This window comes from Anomaloglossus baeobatrachus, chromosome 1, assembly GCF_048569485.1.
Source record: "Anomaloglossus baeobatrachus isolate aAnoBae1 chromosome 1, aAnoBae1.hap1, whole genome shotgun sequence".
Classification (NCBI taxonomy): Eukaryota; Metazoa; Chordata; class Amphibia; order Anura; family Aromobatidae; genus Anomaloglossus; species Anomaloglossus baeobatrachus.
This window is the reverse complement of record NC_134353.1, coordinates 99,833,619-99,854,736: the sequence shown is the minus strand read 5'-3', so window position 1 is coordinate 99,854,736 and position 21,118 is coordinate 99,833,619. Positions and strand designations below refer to the sequence as shown.

The 21,118-nt window shown below is 45.7% G+C and overlaps 1 protein-coding gene across 1 annotated transcript in view; it reads right to left on the bottom strand.

Moving 5' to 3' along the window:
* RBPJ (recombination signal binding protein for immunoglobulin kappa J region) overlaps nt 1–21,118 on the bottom strand; it is a 106,525-nt gene that overhangs the window by 41,033 nt on the left and 44,374 nt on the right. The window contains exons 2-3 of the mRNA XM_075333721.1: nt 14,558–14,596; nt 6,675–6,770 (exon numbers count right to left, since the gene is read on the bottom strand). Of these exons, the coding sequence (XP_075189836.1) occupies nt 6,675–6,770; nt 14,558–14,596 (135 nt within the window). The remainder of the gene's footprint in view (nt 1–6,674; nt 6,771–14,557; nt 14,597–21,118) is intronic.

Genomic DNA, 21,118 nt, shown 5'->3' with positions numbered 1-21,118 from the left:
TACATGTGTATTTTGTATACATTATATACAATACACACACACACACACACACACACACACACACACAGTGTGTATAATGTATATAATATATAAATATATATTTATATATAATAGATAGATGTTATATAATATATATATCTATATATATATATATCTATATTCAGTACAGACCAAAAGTTTGGACACACCTTCTCATCTCTAGAACAACTGTTAAGAGGAGACTTTGTGCAGCAGGCCTTCATGGTAAAATAGCTGCTAGAAAACCACTGCTAAGGACAGGCAACAAGCAGAAGAGACTTGTTTGGGCTAAAGAACACAAGGAATGGACATTAGACCAGTGGAAATCTGTGCTTTGGTCTGATGAGCCAAATTTGAGATGTTTGGATCCAACCACCGTGTCTTTGTAGAAAAGGTGAACGGATGGACTCTACATGGCTGGTTCCCACCGTGAAGCATGGAGGAGGAGGTGTGATGGTGTGGGGGTGCTTTGCTGCTGACACTGTTTTCGATTTATTGAAAATTGAAGGCATACTGAACCAGCATGGCTAGCACAGCATCTTGCAGCGGCGTGTTATTCCATCCAGTTTGCGTTTAGCTGGACCATAATTTATTTTTCAACAGGACAATGACCCCAAACACACCTCCAGGCTGTGTAAGGGCTATTTGACTAAGAAGGAGAGTGATGGGGTGCTACGCCAGATGACCTGGTCTCCAGTCACCAGACCTGAACCTAGTTTGGGGTGAGCTGGACCGCAGAGTGAAGGCAAAAGGGCCAACAAGTTCTAAGCATCTCTGGGAACTCCTTCAAGACTGTTGGAAAACCATTTCTGGTGACTACCTCTTGAAGATCATCAAGAGAATGCCAAGAGTGTGCAAAGTAATAATCAAAGCAAAAGGTGGCTACTTTGAAGAACCTAGAATATAAGACATATTTTCAGTTTTTCACACTTAAGTATTTCATTCCACATGTTTTAATTCATAGTTTTGATGCCTTCAATATGAATCTACAATTTTTATAGTCCTGAAAATAAAGAAGACTCTGTGAATGAGGAGGTGTGTCCAAACTTTTGGTCTGTACTATATTATATATATATTTTTATTATTAATAATATATATATATATATATATATATATATATATATATATATATAAAAAAATCTCCACACACACGGTCATATGAAAAAGTTTGGGCACCCCTATTAATGTTAACCTTTTTTCTCTATAACAATTTGGGTTTTTGCAACAGCTATTTCAGTTTCATATATCTAATAACTGATGGACTGAGTAATATTTCTGGATTGAAATGAGGTTTATTGTACTAACAGAAAATGTGCAATCCGCATTTAAACAAAATTTGACCAGTGCAAAAGTATGGGTACCCTTATCAATATCTTGATTTGAACACTCCTAACTACTTTTTACTGACTTACTAAAGCACTAAATTGGTTTTGTAACCTCATTGAGCTTTGAACTTCATAGGCAGGTGTATCCAATCATGAGAAAAGGTATTTAAGGTGGCCACTTGCAAGTTGTTCTCCTATTTGAATCTCCTATGAAGAGTGGCATCATGGGCTCCTCAAAACAACTCTCAAATGATCTGAAAACAAAGATTTATTCAACATAGTTGTTCAGGGGAAGGATACAAAAGGTTGTCTCAGATATTTAAACTGTCAGTTTCCACTGTGAGGAACATAATAAGGAAATGGAAGAACACAGGTACAGTTCTTGTTAAGCCCAGAAGCGGCAGGCCAAGAAAAATATCAGAAAAGCAGAGAAGAAGAAGAATGGTGAGAACAGTCAAAGACAATCCACAGACCACCTCCAAAGACCTGCAGCATCATCTTGCTGCAGATGGTGTCAATGTGCATAGGTCAACAATACAGCGCACGTTGCACAAGGAGCTGTATGGGACAGTGATGCGAAAGAAGCAGTTTCTGCAAGCACGCCACAAACAGAGTCACCTGAGGTATGCAAAAGCACATTTGGACAAGCCAGTTACATTTTGGAAGAAGGTCCTGTGGACTGATGAAACAAAGATTGAGTTGTTTGGTCATACAAAAAGGCGTTATGCATGGAGGCAAAAAAACACGGCATTCCAAGAAAAGCACTTGCTACCCACAGTAAAATTTGGTGGAGGTTCCATTATGCTTTGGGGCTGTGTGGCCAATGCCGGCACCGGGAATCTTGTTAAAGTTGAGGGTCGCATGGATTCAACTCAGTATCAGCAGATTCTTGACAATAATGTGCAAGAATCAGTGACGAAGTTAAAGTTACGCAGGGAATGGATATTTCAGCAAGACAATGATCCAAAACACCGCTCCAAATCTACTCAGGCATTCATGCAGAGGAACAATTACAATGTTCTGGAATGGCCATCCCAGTCCCCAGACCTGAATATCATTGAAAATCTGTGGGATGATTTGAAGCGTGCTGTCCATGCTCGGCGACCATCAAACTTAACTGAACTGGAATTGTTTTGTAAACAGGAATGGTCAAATATACCATCATCCAGGATCCAGGAACTCATTAAAAGCTATAGGAAGCGACTAGAGGCTGTGATTTTTGCAAAAGGAGCATCTACAAAATATTAATGTCACTTTTATGTTGAGGTGCCCATACTTTTGCACCGGTCAAATTTTGTTTAAATGCGGATTGCACATTTTCTGTTAGTACAATAAACCTCATTTCAATCCAGAAATATTATTCAGTCCATCAGTTATTAGATATATGAAACTGAAATAGCTGCTGCAAAAACCCAAATTGTTATAAAGAAAAAAGGTTAACATTAATAGGGGTGCCCAAACTTTTTCATATGACTGTATATATATGTATATATATATATATATATTATATATATATATATATATATATATATATATATATATATATATATATATATATATATATATATATATATATATATATATATATATATATATATATATATATATATATATATATATTACACACGAACACTATATCACAAAATTGAGAAAATCCCTCACATGACTCAGTGTTACAAGGTCTCAGATGTGCATAGGTAGCAGGTGTGTTACATTTGGTGTTATCACTCACACACTCTCATACTGGTCATTAGAAGTTCAACAAGTTTCTCATGGCAAAGTATTCTCTGAGCATCTGAAATAAAAATGGCCTAGGCTATAAGATTGCCAACATCCTTAAACAGAGCTGCAGCACGGTGGCTAAGACCATATAGCAGATTAACAAGACAGGTTCCACTCAGAACAGGCCTCTCCATGGTCGACCTGAGAAGTTGAGTGCACGTGCTTAGCGTCATATCCAGAGGTTGTCTTTACAAAATAGACATACAAGCGCTGCCAGCAATGCAGTAGGAGGTTAAAAGGGTGGGGGGGTCCCTCTGTCAGTGCTCAGACCATACGCTGCACACTGCATCAAATTCGTTCACTTGGCTGTCGACCCAGAAGAAAGCCTCTGCTAAAGATGGTGCACAAGAAAATCCGCAAACAGTTTGCTAAAGGCAAGCAGACTAAGGACATTGAGTACTGGAATCAACTCCTGTGGTCTGATGAGACCAAGATAAACTTATTTGGTACAGATGGTGTCAAGTGTGTGTGGTGGCACCCAGCTAAAGAGTGCAAAAAGACAAGTGTGTCCTGCCTACAGTCAAGCATGGTGGGGGGAGTGTCATAGTTTGGGGCTGCATGAGTGCTGCCAGCTGTGGAGACCTACAGTTCATTGAATGAACCATGAATGCCAACATGTACTGGGACATACTGAAGCAGAACATGATCCTCTGAGTTTGTAAACATGATAACGACTCCAAGCACACCTCCGAGACAACCACTGCCTTGCTCAAGAAACTGAGTAAAAGTGCTGTACTGGCCAAGCATGTCTCCAGACCTAAACCCTATTGAGTATCTGTGGGGCCTTTTCAAACAGAAGATGGAGAAGCGCAAGTCCTCTACCATCCACTAGCTCCGTGAGGTCGTCAAGGAGAATTCCAGTGGCTCTTGTGAAGCTCTAATCCACTCCATGCCCAAGACAGTTAAAGCACTGCTTGAAAATAATGGTGGCCACACAAAATATTGACAGTTTGGGCACAATTTGACCATTTGCATTTAGGGGCGTACTCACTTTTGTTGCCAGCAGGTTAGACATTAATGGCTGTGTCTTGGGTTACAGTACACACCAAATTTACACTATTATACAAGCTGCACACCGACACTGTACATTGTGTCATATCTTCAGTGTTGTCCCATGTAAAGATAAAATTTACAAAAATATGAGGAGTGCGCTCACTTTTGTGATATACGGTGTTCGTGTAATTATATATATATTTATTTAAATAAAACAGTTTGCTGAAATATATATATAAACCTGTCAAATTCTCTACAAAAAACGCTGATAAACAAGTGCATGGAAAATTAGCATAAAAGTTAAAATGCAACAAGGAAAAAAAAAAAGTCGTGTAGGACAATGTACTTCTTTGTTCTTTGCTCTCTCTAGATGATGGTATACAATCTGATTATTTTAACAGAAAAAAGTCACACTTAAAAGGAAGTCTTTCTAGGGGTTCCCCTTTCCAGTCCAGTCATTTTGATACATGACACGTAAATCGGTGCTCGTCCGGGTGGAGCAGGTGCTATGGATTGTGCTGGCTGGGCGTTTTTTTTTTTGTTTTTTGTTTGCACTCATCCTTGAGAGATCACACATGGAAAAATGATCGATCAAGTGCACAAATTAAAGAAGTGTGCTGTAAATATAAAGCTGGGAATGCAGGGATCACAGTAAGGCTATGTGCGCACGTGTGCGTAATTCATGCAGTTACGCTGCGCTTTGTAGCGCAGCGTAACTGCATGCGTCCTGCGTCCCCTGCACAATCTATGGAGATTATGCAGGAGCCGTGCGCACGTGGCATATTAGAACGCAGCGCTTCGGCTGCTGCCCGAATCGCTGCGTTCTAAGAAGTGACATGTCACTTATTCCGTGCGCTCTGCCGGCAGCCCCTGCTCTGTCTATGGCAGGAGCTGCAGGCAGAGCGCACGTTCTCGCCGGCACCATGCGCTTCAGAACGCAGCTTTTCAGCTGCGCTCTGAAGCGCACCTTTTAGGTGCAGTGCAGAGCGCACACGTGCGCACATAGCCTAATGGTGTGCAGAGATATCCAAGGACCGGTCCAACGTTAGGAGGCGCCTTACAAGATGCACAGGATCTGAAGAGTCCAAAGGTTTCACACCGCGTCTACAAATATCAACACTTTGCTCAACCAAGTATAATTTTCAGAAATGAAACAAACTCGAGTTGGCGTCTGACTCGTCAGGTACGAGGCGTTCTTTGAAATGGGTCCTTGGCAGCTGGGCCGCGTGGGTCAACAAGATGGCACATTTATCCTGCATACTAGCCAAATCTAAAAATCGTTTTAGAGCCTTCTGCAAAAGTGTAAAGCCGTCTTCACGAGCCCACATTTTGCGGTCCCTGTACGGTCCACAACTACTGGCCAAACGCAGGTCTCTGACCAAAGCAAGGGCTTCATAGCGTGGGTGAGGTGGCATATGGAGCGGCTGTATACAGAACCATTCCAGGCCTGGAAAGCAGCAAAGTGCCACAATCCCTGATACCTGCAGCATGTCAATTCTTCCAGCATTTTTGCAGCGTTTGTCACCATTGAAAGCACTAAAAAATGCATGCAGAAAAAAACGTATTGAAAAAACGCATTTTTGCGGTGCATTTTTCCTGCCAGGAGATGCAGAAATTTTTGCAACCAAATGCTCAAAGTGTGCACATCCCGTGACTGCATAATAAGGACTCTAAAAACAAAAAGCTAAAAAAAACAAAAAACACACTATTGCAGAGTTTCTTCCTGCAGCTTCACAGCTCGTAGAGTATTTCTCCCGTTTTTTAGTACAAAGAAATGTGTCAGACACCACAACGTGACCTACAAAAAGCAAGCACTCCTATAGCTATGTCTATGTTTTTCAAAGTAAATAAAAAAAAAAAATAATTTACATAGAGTGACTTGTTTCTGTCTGCAGTTTGCGCACTGACACTGCATGATTGCACAAACAATGGCTGTGGTTGCTCTGCTGTCTCATCCAAGGAGCCAGTCATCAGAGCACGCCTGCAGCCATTGTGTGTGCACTGACACAGAGCGCCACCATCATCAAGCAGTGTCAGTGCGAAAGTGCAGACAGTTGACCGTGATTGCTTTGGGCGTCAGAGAAAAGTTATTAAATCCACGGTATCTGCTTCATTATGCAAATAGGAGCTCACGATGGTTCACTAAGGCATAGGCCACGCCAAGGGTGACCGGAAGAGGCTTCATTTACATATCACATAACAGTTATAGGGGCTAGGTGCCCTATATAAAGGATTAGGCAGCTTAAATTGCCATCTTGGGGGGTGACAGACTCCCTTTAAACACATGATGGGCTTACCCATGTCATAGCCAGTGCTGAATGTGGAGCTGCTGAACATGCCCTCAGCCGCACTACTCACTGTATGGGCCTGCAGCAGCGATCAGCGCTCTGAACTCCTCTATATATATATATATACACACACAGTGAGAGGCGCAGGCCCGACCCCTGCTGGATTTATGGTACAGAGTGACGTGACATTAGAATCGGGGGACGGTGTCACTTATTGATCACCTGCCCTGGTTGATCAGATTAAGTGAGGCAGCGGCAGAATACGCACCTTTTCTCATTGCCGTAGGACTTCTGTGCAACTTTTGCATGGAGGATGAGTACGGTCTGATCGCCTCGTTCTTTTAAATAGTTTCGCATTGCTTCCCTGAAACACAAGAACAAAGCGGACAAGGTTACACGTGTGACAGGCTTCAGTCTGTAGATCATCTGCTTCTTCTCGGGCGTCCATAGTGGTTATTGTATCTCGTGAGCTGCTCACACAATGCCCCAGCTCTGTAGATGCAATCTGTGGGTCTTTCCTGTGGTTTCTACCAGCCGTGCAGGGCACGCGCCGCTCAGGCTCCTCTACTCGGATATGTGGCTCACAGAGTTCTCACCTCGCTACATCTTCTCACATAAGATCACCACAAAGTACCCGGTGATTCCTGGCCGGCGGCTCGGTGATACTCAGCTTTCTGATCCATTTATGATCACATTTGCTTAGTCACAAATAACTTGTTGGAGTTTCTACGTGTGCAAACACCGGGGGGCAACTGAGCCGGGGTCACAGCTCTATATGTATTCACGGGGTACAGGAAAACAACCACCATCACCACCACGCCGGTACGCCGCCACGATCCCACAATAAGGCTATGTGCCCACAGGACAATGTACCCGCGGACTTTGCCACAGGTTTGTCCGCAGGTTTCCCGCAGCTGCTGCCCGGAATCCGCAGCTATCCATTGCTGCGGGTTTCGAGCATTTTTGTTGCGGTAAACCACTGGAACAAGTGCGGAAATACCTGCAGAAGTCCCGCCCTGTATCTCTATAGTGGAAAGGCGGGACATCCGCAGATATTTCCGCATGAATAATTGACACGCAGTTACGTGCGGCTGAGGGAAATCCACAGCATATTCCGCAGCCGCACATACCGCAGCACTGATACAGCACTCCCCAAATCCCATAGGGTAACATGGGGAGTGTCTGTACTTGCTTAAACCTGCGGATTTATCTGGAAAATGCAGATACATCCGCAGGTTTTCTGCGGCAAAATCCGCGGGTACATTGTCCCGTGGGCACATAGCCTTAAGGGTGCTTTACACTCTGCAACATCGCTAGCGATCTCGTTAGCGATGTGACACGCCAGATCGCAGATGCGATCTGCTGAGATCGCACATAGGGCGTTTTTGTAGCGCCGTTCACATGTGCGATTTCGGTAGATCGCATCTGCGATCAGACGTGTCACATCGCTAACGAGATCGCTAGCGATGTTGCAGCGTGTAAAGCAGCCTTTCGTGTGTACAGCTCTAGCACATGTCATCACAGTTATCAGGATACCAAGATTGTGAGTGGTTTGGGGTTTTTTTGTTTTTTTAAATAAAGGTTTGGGGATTTTTTGGTTTTTTTTTGGCTTCCTATATTCTTATCAATACATGTAAATCTAACCTTCTGATATATGCCAGTATGTTCCACATGGTGCTTGTACATACCACTGGTATACAATATTAACAGGCAGCAGTCCTGGGGATACTTCTCTGGACGATTTCACAACAATTCTGGATTACAATGAAGGCTGCTGGGGGTCCTGGACCCCTCTACAGTCCCGGGATTAGGTTGATTATGGGGATTTTGATCTCGACATATATGGCAGGATAGGATTTTTCTCTGTTGTGATAGGACAGAAGCTGGGTTTTACAGCCTGATGATCAGACGGGTACCGTGCTTGTGCCCACGATGTTACCTCAATGCAATCAAGGTGCAAACGTCTTACATCCTTAAAGGGAACCTGTCATGTGCAATATGCACCCACAACCACGAGCAGTGCTGGGTGCATATTGCTGATCCCTGCCTAACTGTCCCAGCCTATAGTAGCAAATACTTTTTCTAAAGATCCTTTATGATATGCTAATGAGTGCAGGGACTAGCCGCAAGGGTGTTACTTCCACCGACTAGTCTGCCCTCTTGGCATTGAGGCGTGCTAACGTGCCAAGAGGACGGACTAGTCAGGGGAACTAACGCCCTTGTGACTAGTCCCTGGCCTCATTAGCATATCATATAGAATCTTTAGAAATCCTTTTTCTAAAAATCTCGTTATCTATGCTAGTGTATACAGGGACAGTTAGGCAGGGATTAGCAATATGCACCCAGAACTGCTCATGGCTCTGGGTGCATATTGCACCTGACAGGTTCACTTTAACTATGATATGAAGGGGCTTCCAGAAAATAAAAAAAAAACCCAAATACTCTTGTCCATTAGGGTATGTGCACAATACCAGACCCGCTGCATCCTGGACTAGGCAGGTCCTGACCTGCGGGGCTGCAAGTCTCCTCCGCATGAGACCACAGCTGCTCATGCCCACAATCCAGGCTCGGGCAGTTGCGGTCTCTCTGTTCTCCCTGCGGAGAACGCTTGCAACTCCATAGCAAAGAATTCACATGCTTGTGGCTTGGAAAGCAGCACCACAGGTCAGTTTACGTTGTGGCCTGGACATGCATAGTGAGCACAGGATTTCTAAAAATCCCATCCACTGTACTTGAACTGTACAACACGGCGTTTTGGACGCAGTGGAAACACGCTGCGTCCAGAACACTGTGAACCCAGATTGTGGGCACGTAGCCTTAAAGTCCCTACTTTTCTTTCTTTTGTGCACGTTATTGTCTTTGCATTATTGATAATAGCCATTTGATCACCACAGAAAACCACAAGGCCTGCTAACATGGCTACTAAAAAGGGCCTAAAGAGGCAATTTGAGGAGCACCTTGGGGTCTCAGACGTCAGACCCAACAGTCAGGTCAGTTTTGCAGGAAACAGCTAAATTATGAATAAGGAGCTTTGAGAACCTAAGACTTAAAATGGGTATTCCCACCTCCAAGATACTATCCCAATAAGTAGTGGGTGTAGTTATAAGAATATTAATTATTATTATTATTATTATTATTATTATTAATAATAATAATAATAGCAAATACCTCCAATTAGAAATGTAGTACAGTTCTCCTGACTAGCTATGTCTCTTACCTCATGCGCAGGGCATTGCAGCAGCTTAGGTATCCATAGTTACAACCACTGATCTAGTGAAAGACAGTTGCTCTTGGTAATAGCCATGGATACCTAAGCTCCTGCAACGCGCTGACCATGAGGCAAGTGACATAGCTAATCAAAAGAACTATACTACATTTCTAATCGGAGGTATTTGCTAATAATATTACTACACCTGTTACATAAATGGGATAGGATCTTGGAGCCCTTTGAGATGTTGAAGGGAAGACAGTAACTTTAGGATCACATCATTGGTGTCTTGAGTTTTCGGCGCTGGCTCCAGTATTAATATCCCTAGGTGTGATGTGGTCTCGATTTATGAAAGTAAGTGCACCGTATGATTCATGCATCTTGCAGCTGATTAAGCAATATGGACACCGGTCACACATTTAGTGCTAACGATGAAGCGGAAGCCCTGCTAATAATAGTGACACTCTGAACTATCTGCCCTGTTTATAGGATGTGGCTCCATGTGCACGAAAAATAACAAAAGTATCAGCTAAAGATCTAGTTCCCCTTATGTACCAGGGTGCCCACTGCACTGTTGAACCGGGCACAACTTGCGAAACAAATCAATAGGAAATGGCAACCACATACACATAGCAACCAAACAATTATTTTTATACACATTTTTGGGAAGTCAGTTTGCTTTCTTTAAAGATCATCCTACCACCGATGAAAATGCCTGGTCTAGTACCCAAAAAGGGAAAACAAAAAAATGTGAAACAAGTTGGCATTGATTTTTTGGGCAGGTAGGAGTGGTGAATCCTACAGAAAGTGTGACGCGCATGTGATAGAGCTGGAACACAAGACACACACACTTTCAGTATTATTGGCCAAGCCATCACAAGGGTATACGAAAGGAACATCTGGCAGGAGGAAGGTTTCACACTGCAAACACTACCCACGCTGAAGAAATACAAATAGTGGCCACCGGTCCAGCATATATAGGATGATGTGTGTATAATGTGGCGTACTCCATTACTTCACGTTCAGAGTCTGGCCTCACTGAAACTGAGCGTGATGGTGCAGGATGTCCCAGAAGGAGGCACGATTCCACGTCCAGAAGGGGGCACCAGCAGACATTTGCTGCTATTGCAGCCAAATATGCTTTACTCCGCGACATTGCGGCATTTCTACTCAGCCAAGATGCGTAGTCCCCAGCCGGCTATTCTGTCTAGTCCGAGGCCGGTCCCAAGCCAACTATTCTGTCTAGTCCGAGGCCGGTCCCAAGCCAACTATTCTGTCTAGTCCGAGGCCGGTCCCAAGCCAACTATTCTGTCTAGTCCGAGGCCGGTCCCAAGCCAAACTATTCTGTCTAGTCCGAGGCCGGTCCCAAGCCAAACTATTCTGTCTAGTCCGAGGCCGGTCCCCAGCCAATTATTCTGTCTAGTCCGAGGCCGGTCCCCAGCCAACTATTCTGTCTAGTCCGAGGCCGGTCCCCAGCCAATTATTCTGTCTAGTCCGAGGCCGGTCCCAAGCCAATTATTCTGTCTAGTCCGAGGCCGGTCCCAAGCCAAACTATTCTGTCTAGTCCGAGGCCGGTCCCCAGCCAATTATTCTGTCTAGTCCGAGGCCGGTCCCCAGCCAATTATTCTGTCTAGTCCGAGGCCGGTCCCAAGCCAACTATTCTGTCTAGTCCGAGGCCGGTCCCAAGCCAAACTATTCTGTCTAGTCCGAGGCCGGTCCCAAGCCAAACTATTCTGTCTAGTCCGAGGCCGGTCCCCAGCCAACTATTCTGTCTAGTCCGAGGCCGGTCCCCAGCCAATTATTCTATCTAGTCCGAGGCCGGTCCCAAGCCAAACTATTCTGTCTAGTCCGAGGCCGGTCCCAAGCCAAACTATTCTGTCTAGTCCGAGGCCGGTCCCCAGCAGCTTCTCCCTTTCCCAACCCAGAGACTGTCATGGACATATGTAGGGAAAACACCTGTCAGTCATGGGGAGTTGGGCGGGGAGAGCCACCAGGGACCAGTTGCGGACTAGTAATGCAAGAAACAAAAGGACCCCGATTCATCAAATGTGATATGTTGAAGTCACTTTTTTAATGAATTTTTTTTTTTTTTTTTTTTAGAATGTAATTTTTTTGTGTTGAAAACTAGTAAACCCTATTAAAAAAAAAAAAAAAAAAATAACAGGTTTAACAAAAAAAGGCACTGAATTTAATCTAAGCCAGAAAGCCTACTTCAGGCAGAGACTGGAGTTAGTTGCATAAAGGTAAAAAAAAAAAGAAAAAAAAGGGATATTTGGTTGGTCATGAACCTGTATAAAGCATCTGGACAAGCAAACGTTGCAGAGGAAAAATCAATATAAAAAATGAACAACTTGAAAAGTGCCATAAAAACTTTTAGAGGATAAGGCGGAAATACTAGTCACTAAAAAGAAGCACATTACTCCACAAAAGTGGAGAAACTACAATGATGAATCGCAGCCATGGTCCATGGTCTCTGAAACGCCGCAGTGTTACAGAGTAAAACCAAGACTGCTGCAATAACGCAGCCAGTGTCGGATTCATGCTGCCAATACAGTTTGAGCATAAGGCCTAAGCCACACGGCGAGAAAAACGGTGCGAGTGCAGTACGATAAAACATCGCATTCCACTCGGACCAATTCTTGCCTGTGTGTCAGCGCACATGAGCGATTATTTACTCAGCCTGAATCGGACCGAGAAAACAATCGCAGCATGCTGAAACTGTAATGCGAGACTCTTTCTTTCGCACCTATTCAAGTGAATGGGGCGAGAGAAAAATCGCACTGCACTCGCGGTACACCGGTGTACTGCCAGTGCAGGATGAGAATGACAATAGCCGACTACGGAGAAGAAAGGGAGATAAATTCCTCCCTCCCCTCCTCAGCACCGGTCCATCCCCCGCAGCTGAGGTCCGCTCACACGAACAGACCTCAGTCGCAGGGACACTCGCATGACACTCGGCTCCCGCTGTGCTGCCATCGTGAGCCGAATGTCATGTGAGGATCGCACTAGTGCCCAGTGTGGCCCCGGCCTAAATCTGATGACAGGTTCCCTTTAGTTCTCTACTTCGTGAAAGTCTGACATTTTTTTGAAATCCCATGGATCATGTCACTTTATATTGGTGTGCAGGGTATGTGCAGGTTCTGCAGATAAAGGTGATTCTGCCATCGGGATAAAAGGTAAATTCCTATTTATTAGATCACAATGACATCATAGAAAATTGAAAGGAAAAAAAAAAGAAAAAAAGAATCCAACGCGTTTCGAGTCAGACAACCACTTCTGGTGAATGGTTATTCACAACGCGTGAATTCTCACTCAGACCTCCTCTTTATTTGCAGCTTCTGTCCCGGTGAAGATGGATCAGTTATTTTGCTTGGTACAAATTATTTCAGTTGTCTCCCATGCTAGATAAATCCCAGGGCTGGTAATCTGATACTTTTTCGCTTTGAATCTTTTTTTCTGGGCCCAGATCTATAGCTGTCACATGTTAATGTTTTGCTGAATCATAAGGATTGTTTGATCCCTATACAGCTTGTACAAACCAGTGTGAAGGCTCTAAAGGGTACTTTACACGCTGTGATATCGGTAACGATACATGGTTGGGGTCACGTCGTTAGGGATGCACATCCGGCGCCGTTACCGACATCACAGAGTGTGACACCAAGGAGCGACGATCAACGAGCATAAAATCGCTGAAAAACAGTGATCGCTGACACGTCGTTCATTTCGTCATTAATATCGTTGCAACCACCGTTACGATGTTGTTGGTCGTCCGTGGCACCACACATCGCTATGTGCGACACCGCAGGAACGACAAACCTCTCCTTACCTGCGTCCTCTAGCAAAGCGGAAGGAAGGAGGTGGGCAGGATGTTACGTCCCGCTCATCTATGCCCCTCCGTTTTATTGGCCGGCCGCTTAGTGACGCTGCAGTGACGTCGCTGTGATGCCAAACGCATCTCCCCCTTGAGGGAGGGATTGTTCAGCGACGTCGCTGTAACTGCCGAACAGGTATGTGCGTGTGACGCTGCCGTAGCGATAATGTTCGCTACGGCAGCGATCACCACATATCGTTGCAACGACGGGGGCGGGTGCTATCGCACGCGACATCGCTAGCAATTGCTAGCGATGTCGCAGCGTGTAAAGTACCCCTAAGACTATGTGCCCAATGTACTCGCGGATTTTGCCGCGGAAAACCTGCAGATTTATCTGGATTTTCCAGATAAATCCGCAGGTTTAAGCAAGCACAGACACTCCCCATGTTATCTTATGGGATTTGGGGAGTGCTGTTATCAGTGCTGCGGTATGTGCGGCTGCGGAATATGCTGTGGATTTCCCGCAGCCGCACGTAACTGCATGTCAATTATTCCTGCGGAAATATCTGCGGAATTCCCGCTCCTCCACTATGGAGATACAGGGCGGGAATTCCGCAGGTATTTCCGCACTTGTCCCGCAGGTTTACCGCAACAACTCCGCACATATACCTGCAACAATGGATAGCTGCGGATTCCAGGGAGCTGCTGCGGGAAACCTGTGGCTATATCCGCGGGGTACATTGTCCCGTGGGCACATAGGCTAATACATGAGCCCCAATCGCTTCTTATTGGGGGCAGAAATCTGCAGTGTAGGTCCAGCTTATGTCATGTGTAAGTGTGAAATACAACATTGCTCCGACATGGGGAAGATCCCGGAGAACTAGGACTTAAGATACAAAAGGTAGCCGCCACCTTGGTATTCCTGGGCTTTACAGCTTGGCAGCAGAGTGTACATCTAGCCGGCAGGTGGACTACAGACCACAGGCTATGGAGCAGAAAAATGGGCGGCAATATAGCAAAGTGTGACAGTAACAGTGTGTTATTTGGCATGTGTCACCATTCAAGGTGGCAGGAGGCTCTGTATTTTATAGACGCTGCATCACACAGATAGGAAGCTGCAGTGAGGTTTTACCTTGTGAGGCGTTTGGGTTGAGGCCGCTCCCCAAACTTCCTGTAAACAATAAGAAAAAGATCCATTAATGGCAGAAATACAACATACAACACAAGCAATAACCAAAAGAAGCAACATCGGAAGATAGGACATCGGAAGGAGCCATTACAGTGCCAGTGCTACCCATAAGGAGGGTCTCCAGGGGCTTGTGGAAATAATCCAGGGACAGAAAACAATATCTGACACTTGTGGCTGTAAAATAATCCAGATAATTAAAAAAATGTCTTCTCACAAAACCTGCAACACCCCCCCCACCCCAAAAAAAACCCAAACAAACAAGCGGTCTCTTCTCCCAAGTTAAAATTGCTTTAGGTGCAGAGAAACTAAATATGTGCAGGAACCCTTCATACCCTTTCTTTGGGTAGTTCCCGTTTATCAGCACTGCCAGCACTATAGGTACTGGGACTTCTTTTCACTACACTTCCCAACATGCATTGTGCCTGCCATTGTCCAAGGGCTTGTTTGTACTTCTCTAAAGGCCAATTTCTTGCGGTTATGGCTGTATAGTTTTACAGCCAGTAAACCAAGGGTAGACCATGTTCCTCTCCCACTCCCTGTAATCCGTCCTGGCATCTCTGCTGCTGGATATGGATTAGACTCGACAACAGGCAGAGGACAAGTTACACTGATGGGAGATGTCGAGTAACCTGTACTGTGGAGTAATTTATAGACCTTAAATGAGAATCACATGATTACAGAGGGATGATCATCAATTTAATCCCTTTAACTCTTTAATCAATTCTGCTATAAAGCAAGAACGGTCACTGTAGATGAGCGGTGAGATTTCCATGTGTGGTCTCCACCGTGAAGAGGACATGGAGTACTGTGAGGGTGCGATGGCTGGACACATTCATTAAGAATGTATGGTAAAGAAAGCTACAATTGTGCCGCTACCACATGGGTGCACAAAGCCGATATATGAAGACAAGAAGTTGCTGCTGTGAACACCACAGCATTTGCAGCCCAGAATACTCATATTTGTAGGTAGTGTAAATGGGTGTCAACCATATCTCCTGCAGAAAGTGTTCCTATGTTAGGGTGTACAGGTTCTCAGCGGCACGTATGGTCCCAGTTCTAGAGTCCCTTCAGCACTGTGTTAGGCAGGCTCAAGCTTGTTAGGCAAGGGTACCGTGTTTCCCCGAAAATAAAACCTCCCCTGAAAATAAGACCTAGCAGGAGTTTTCAGGGAGGCTGTGTATGCGATCTGGTGTGCGAGCGTCGGCAGTCTGGTGTGCCAGCGTCGGCGATCTGGTGCGCGAGCGTCGGCAGTCTGGTGCGCGAGCGTCGGCAGTCTGGTGCGCGAGCGTCGGCAGTCTGGTGCGCGAGCGTCGGCAGTCTGGTGCGCGAGCGTCGGCAGTCTGGTGCGCGAGCGTCGGCAGTCTGGTGCGCGAGCGTCGGCAGTCTGGTGCGCGAGCGTCGGCAGTCTGGTGCGCGAGCGTCGGCAGTCTGGTGCGCGAGCGTCGGCAGTCTGGTGCGCGAGCGTCGGCAGTCTGGTGCGCGAGCGTAGGCAGTCTGGTGCGCGAGCGTAGGCAGTCTGGTGCGCGAGCGTAGGCAGTCTGGTGCGCGAGTGTAGGCAGTCTGGTGTGCGAGCGTCGGCCAGACGCAGGGGAGGACAGTGTGCAGCATAGCTGCTGGGAGCTCCCGCTGGAGATCACAGGGAGATCTGGCAGCCACGCAGACAACTGGGTCTGGCAAGTATGACGATCCTGGGAAGGTGGGGGGGGGTCTGCTTTTTGTGGGGGTTGCACTTACCCCCAATCATGTCTCCTCGAGAATAAGACATCCCCTGAAAATAAGACCTAGTGCTTTTTTCGGGGCAAAAAAAAAAAATATATATATAAAAGAGAGAGTGTCTTATTTTCGGGGAAATAGGGCATTACTTTCTTGGGTAGTGACTAGGAAGCCTCGTATACGCTCAGGAGTAAGGTGTGGCTGGTGATCGGTACATGGATTATAGAAGGCCAAAATTAAGAGGGATTATAACCAACTGGAAATCAAAGGAAGAAGATGCAGAGATGGAGACGAGGCCACAAAAATCACTGGATGATCAAGGCCAAAATGGACAAAGTTTTACCGTTAGTCCGCATTGTTACTTGTTATACTACTGACTTCATCCACTCGCTGCTACTTAAAGATGCTCAAGTAGGTCTCTTCTATCAAGATATCCATTTCCGCCATTACAGACCTCAGGCTCCTATGTGGCCAAGAAGTCATGTAACCTAATCAGAAACTGTGCAGGAGTCTAGGGAAGACGGCATTGGTATTTCCCAAAAGAGATAAGTGACCAAACACATCAGAAAAAAACTCAGTTTGGGCAGAGATCTTCTCCCGAATTTTATTCATGGGCCTTTAATGGTAATAAGGGGAGTAAGACGCTGGCAGACATCTACAATCTTGAGATATTTTGTTTGTGAAGAATAGTTTCAGGTACGTTCACATCCAACAAGCCCGACTCTTCTTACTATTAATGCCACTCCATCCTTTCCTAAACACACTGGATGGTCGAGAGGTCGCACTGAAATCCTGGGCTTATCTGACACTCGGCTAATGTGCCGGCCATATTCTACAGAGAATAGGTAGTAACTAAGAGTCTCCTAGTGATAAACTCCGTCTCGATAGACAATGATTTTTGGTCGGCTTCTGGTTAACCCACACTGCCCCAAATACTCAATGACATATTGTAGACATAAGCTCTGAAAAAACACACAGACCACAAAGCAAATCAGAGTTTTGGGGTCTTTTTAGTAACGGAGTTTGCAAACTGCGCAAGAGAAAAAGACACCAAACAAAAGAAAAAAAAACAAAAAACCTTGAAGCTATGTGCCCACGGGACTACGTACCCGCCGATTTTTCTGGATTTTCTACTTACGTGTTTTTCCAAAAATAAGACCTCCCCCAAAAATAAGCCCTAGCAGGGATTTTCAGCATTTTCGGAAAAAGGCTTAAATATAAGCCCTCCCCCGAAAATAAGCCCTAGTCGTGGATCAATAATGAAGTGTCCGTGCAGCTAAAAAAGTTACAGCTACTGCAGGACACTTCATTATACACAGCGGCACCCGGCAATCACTCACCCGACACTGAGCGGCAGGACCTGCAGTGATCACACACCTGCAGACAATCAGATCTCACGCACACAATCAGATCGCACACACAAACATCGGATCACACGCAAACATCAAATCACACACACACACACACACACACACACCGGATCACACACATATCGGATCGCATACACACTCACCTCATCCAGCAACACCGATCTCTTCTCGCCGGGAGAATCCTGAGAGGCAGTGCGGTGCAGCGCGACGAACAGGACCTGTGGCGGGACACGTGACTTGCTTCATTCCCTGCTGCCGTAAGTGCTGGCTGTGATGTGTGTGTGTGTGAGATCTGCTGTGTGTGTCTGCAATCGGCTGTGTTTTTCTGCGATCGGCTATGTGTGTCTGCGATCGGCTGTGTGTATCTGTGATCGGCTATATATGCCTGTGATCGGATGTGCGTGTCTGTGATCGGCTGTGTGTATCTGTGATCGGCTGTGTGTGCCTGTGATCGGATGTGTGTATCTGCGATCGGCTATGTATGCCTGTGATCGGATGTGTGTATCTGCGATCGGCTGTGTGTGCCTGTGATCGGCTGTGTGTGCCTGCGATCTGCTGTGTGTGATCTGCGATCTGCTGTGTGTGATCTGCGATCTGCTGTGTGTGATCTGCGATCTGCTGTGTGTGATCTGCGATCTGCAGTGTGTGATCTGCGATCTGCAGTGTGTGATCTGCGATCTGCTGTGTGTGATCTGCGATCTGCTGTGTGTGATCTGCGATCTGCTGTGTGTGATCTGCGATCTGCTGTGTGTGTGTGTGTGTCTGCAATCGGCTGTGTGTGCCTGCGATCTGCTGTGTGTTATCTGTGTGTGTGTGATCTGCTGTATATCTGCGATCTGCTGTGTGTGTGTGTGTGTATATATATATATATATATATATATATATATATATATATATATATATATATATATATGTGTGTGTGTGTGTGTGTGTGTGTGTGTGTGTGTGTGTGTGTGTGTGTGTGTGTGTGTGTGTGTGTGTGTGTGTGTGTGTGTGTGTGTGTGTCTGGGATCTTCTGTGTCTGTCAGAGTGTCAGCTAGCAGCAGGGTAGGACGGCGTGCAGCACCGACCGGAGATCATAGGGAGGACCTGGGAGCCACGCAGACGTCCTGGTCTGGTGAGTATGAGTCTCCTGGGAAGTGGGAGGGGGTCTGCTTTATTGGGGGGTAAACTTACCCCCAACCGAGTTTCTCCAAGATTAAGACCTCCTCCAAAAATAAGCCCTAGTGCTTTTTGGGGGGGCAAAAAAAAAATATAAGACAGTGTCTTATTTTTGGAAAAACACGGTAGATATATCCGCAGGTTTTAGCAAGTGCAGACACTCCCCATGCTATCTTCTGGGATTTGGGTAGTGCTGTATCAATGGTGCGGTATATGCGGCTGTGGAACATGCTGGGGATTTCCCGCAGACGCACGTAACTGCATAACAATTATTCCTGCGGAAATATCTGCGGAATTCCCACTCCTCCACTATGGAGATACAGGGCGGGAATTCCGCCGAATTCTGCACGGAATCCGCAACAACTCCGCAGAAATACCACAGCAATGGATAGCTGCGGATTCCGGGGAGCTGCTGCGGTAAAATCCGCGGGTATGTTGTCCCGTGGGCACATAGCCTTACTGTACTAGAAAAGAAAACACGTCATTCTCGTTATGTGATGCAACAAGTGTCATGTAAGCCTTTAATAATGGAGCTGGAATATAATGCAGTGTGCATGTGAATAGCTAGGGAATATGTGTAAGATATTATGTTTCAAAAATCACTGATCTCCATGACCAACAGGAATCACTTCTGCTGCGTGCGCACGTTGTGTTTATATTGTGTTTTGATGCGTTTTTCTGCACATATTTGTCACAAAACCTGAAGGGTGTCCTGATGCCAGTAACGTGAATGAGAATCTTGAAGTATCAGGCTCACGCTGAGTATTGTCTCCTTGCAAATTCATATCCTTACATCTTTCAGAATGTCAATTCTTTCAGATTTCACTCTTACTAATGAATGAGAAAAATCCACACCAAAACCAAGAGGCAAGAACACATTGAAAATGCTGCAAAAACGCACCTTTTTTTGCTCCTGCGTTTTTCCTGCTAAGAAATGCAGGAATGGTGCAGAAATGTCTACACATATGCACATAAACGAGGGGCTCCAGCTTCTCCGCAGACACGGACACTCTCGGGCACTCCGCTACACGGCAGTGTCGGGGCGCCCGCTCTGTGTAAAGTCACTTTACGACATGTGCAGGAAACTTTATTTTTCTACAACTATTCCACAGTTCATAATGTTAACTCTACAAAAAGATATTGTTTTTCCAACAATTCCCTTTGTCTGGTCTCAGGAGTCCGGAGAGCGATGTGTGAGCATCCTGACCTGAGCGCAACAACCTCATTGATGAAGCCTTTGAGCTCGAGATAGGAGACCCGTGGCCGTTCCAGACAGCGCGGGCCGCACCATCATAAGATGATCACGTATGTAAAGTGGCTGTGGCATTAATAGCGCTATATAAGCAATAACATAAATAATATTAATGCTGCCAAAGCCTAGACACAATAAATGACAGCATGGCTGTGCAACGATAAACGCACTTCGGAGAGCTGTCTGAGGACTATAGGTAGAGTCATGACTAGTCCGGCACCACTCCTTGCCGGCTCCGCCCGGCCCACTGCAGTTTACACAGGTGTCTGTAGGGAGATACCGGTCAGTCCTTGGGAAGGAGGCCGAAGACGGCCAGGAACTGCATTGGACTAGTCACTATGTAACTGACCACTGTGGACTTAGACCAGACAACCCATTCAAGCAGCGTTTCAGAGTAAAATATACCAGACTACAGTATGGACAGCAGGAATGAGATGACAATGAGATGACTGAGATGACAGGGTCCCTTTAAATTATCTAACAGCTAAACTAAAGGACGATACAGGCAGGGGACGGGTTATGTGGAGGAAACCACAACACTCAGCAACCAGGGGTGTACACCATCACCACCGCATGTCTCTGGCCTAACAAGAAATCAGCAACTAAAGCCATCGCCTGTACTCGGGAGTAGTCTCACCTTACTGTAAATTGTGCCTCATAGAACAATGATCCACGCAATGTGTCTAACTGGACAGTGCTGTATTGGTAATGGGGAATGCACATGATTCGGAGTCACCAATTTCCATTGCATATTTGGAATATGCAGATATGGTAAAGGAATTTGGAGATTCACCAGTTTCTTTGTTAGAAAATCCCTTTAAAAGGGAACCTGTGACTAGATTGGGGGCCTATAAGCTGCGGCCACCATCAGTAGTCTCGTATATACAGCATTCTAACATGCAGTATATAAGAGCCCAGGCCGCTGTGTAGAACGTAAAAACCCCTTTATAATACTCACCTAAACGGTCGCTGCGGTGGAGTCCAGATCCGGCGCCTCCTCGTTCGGCA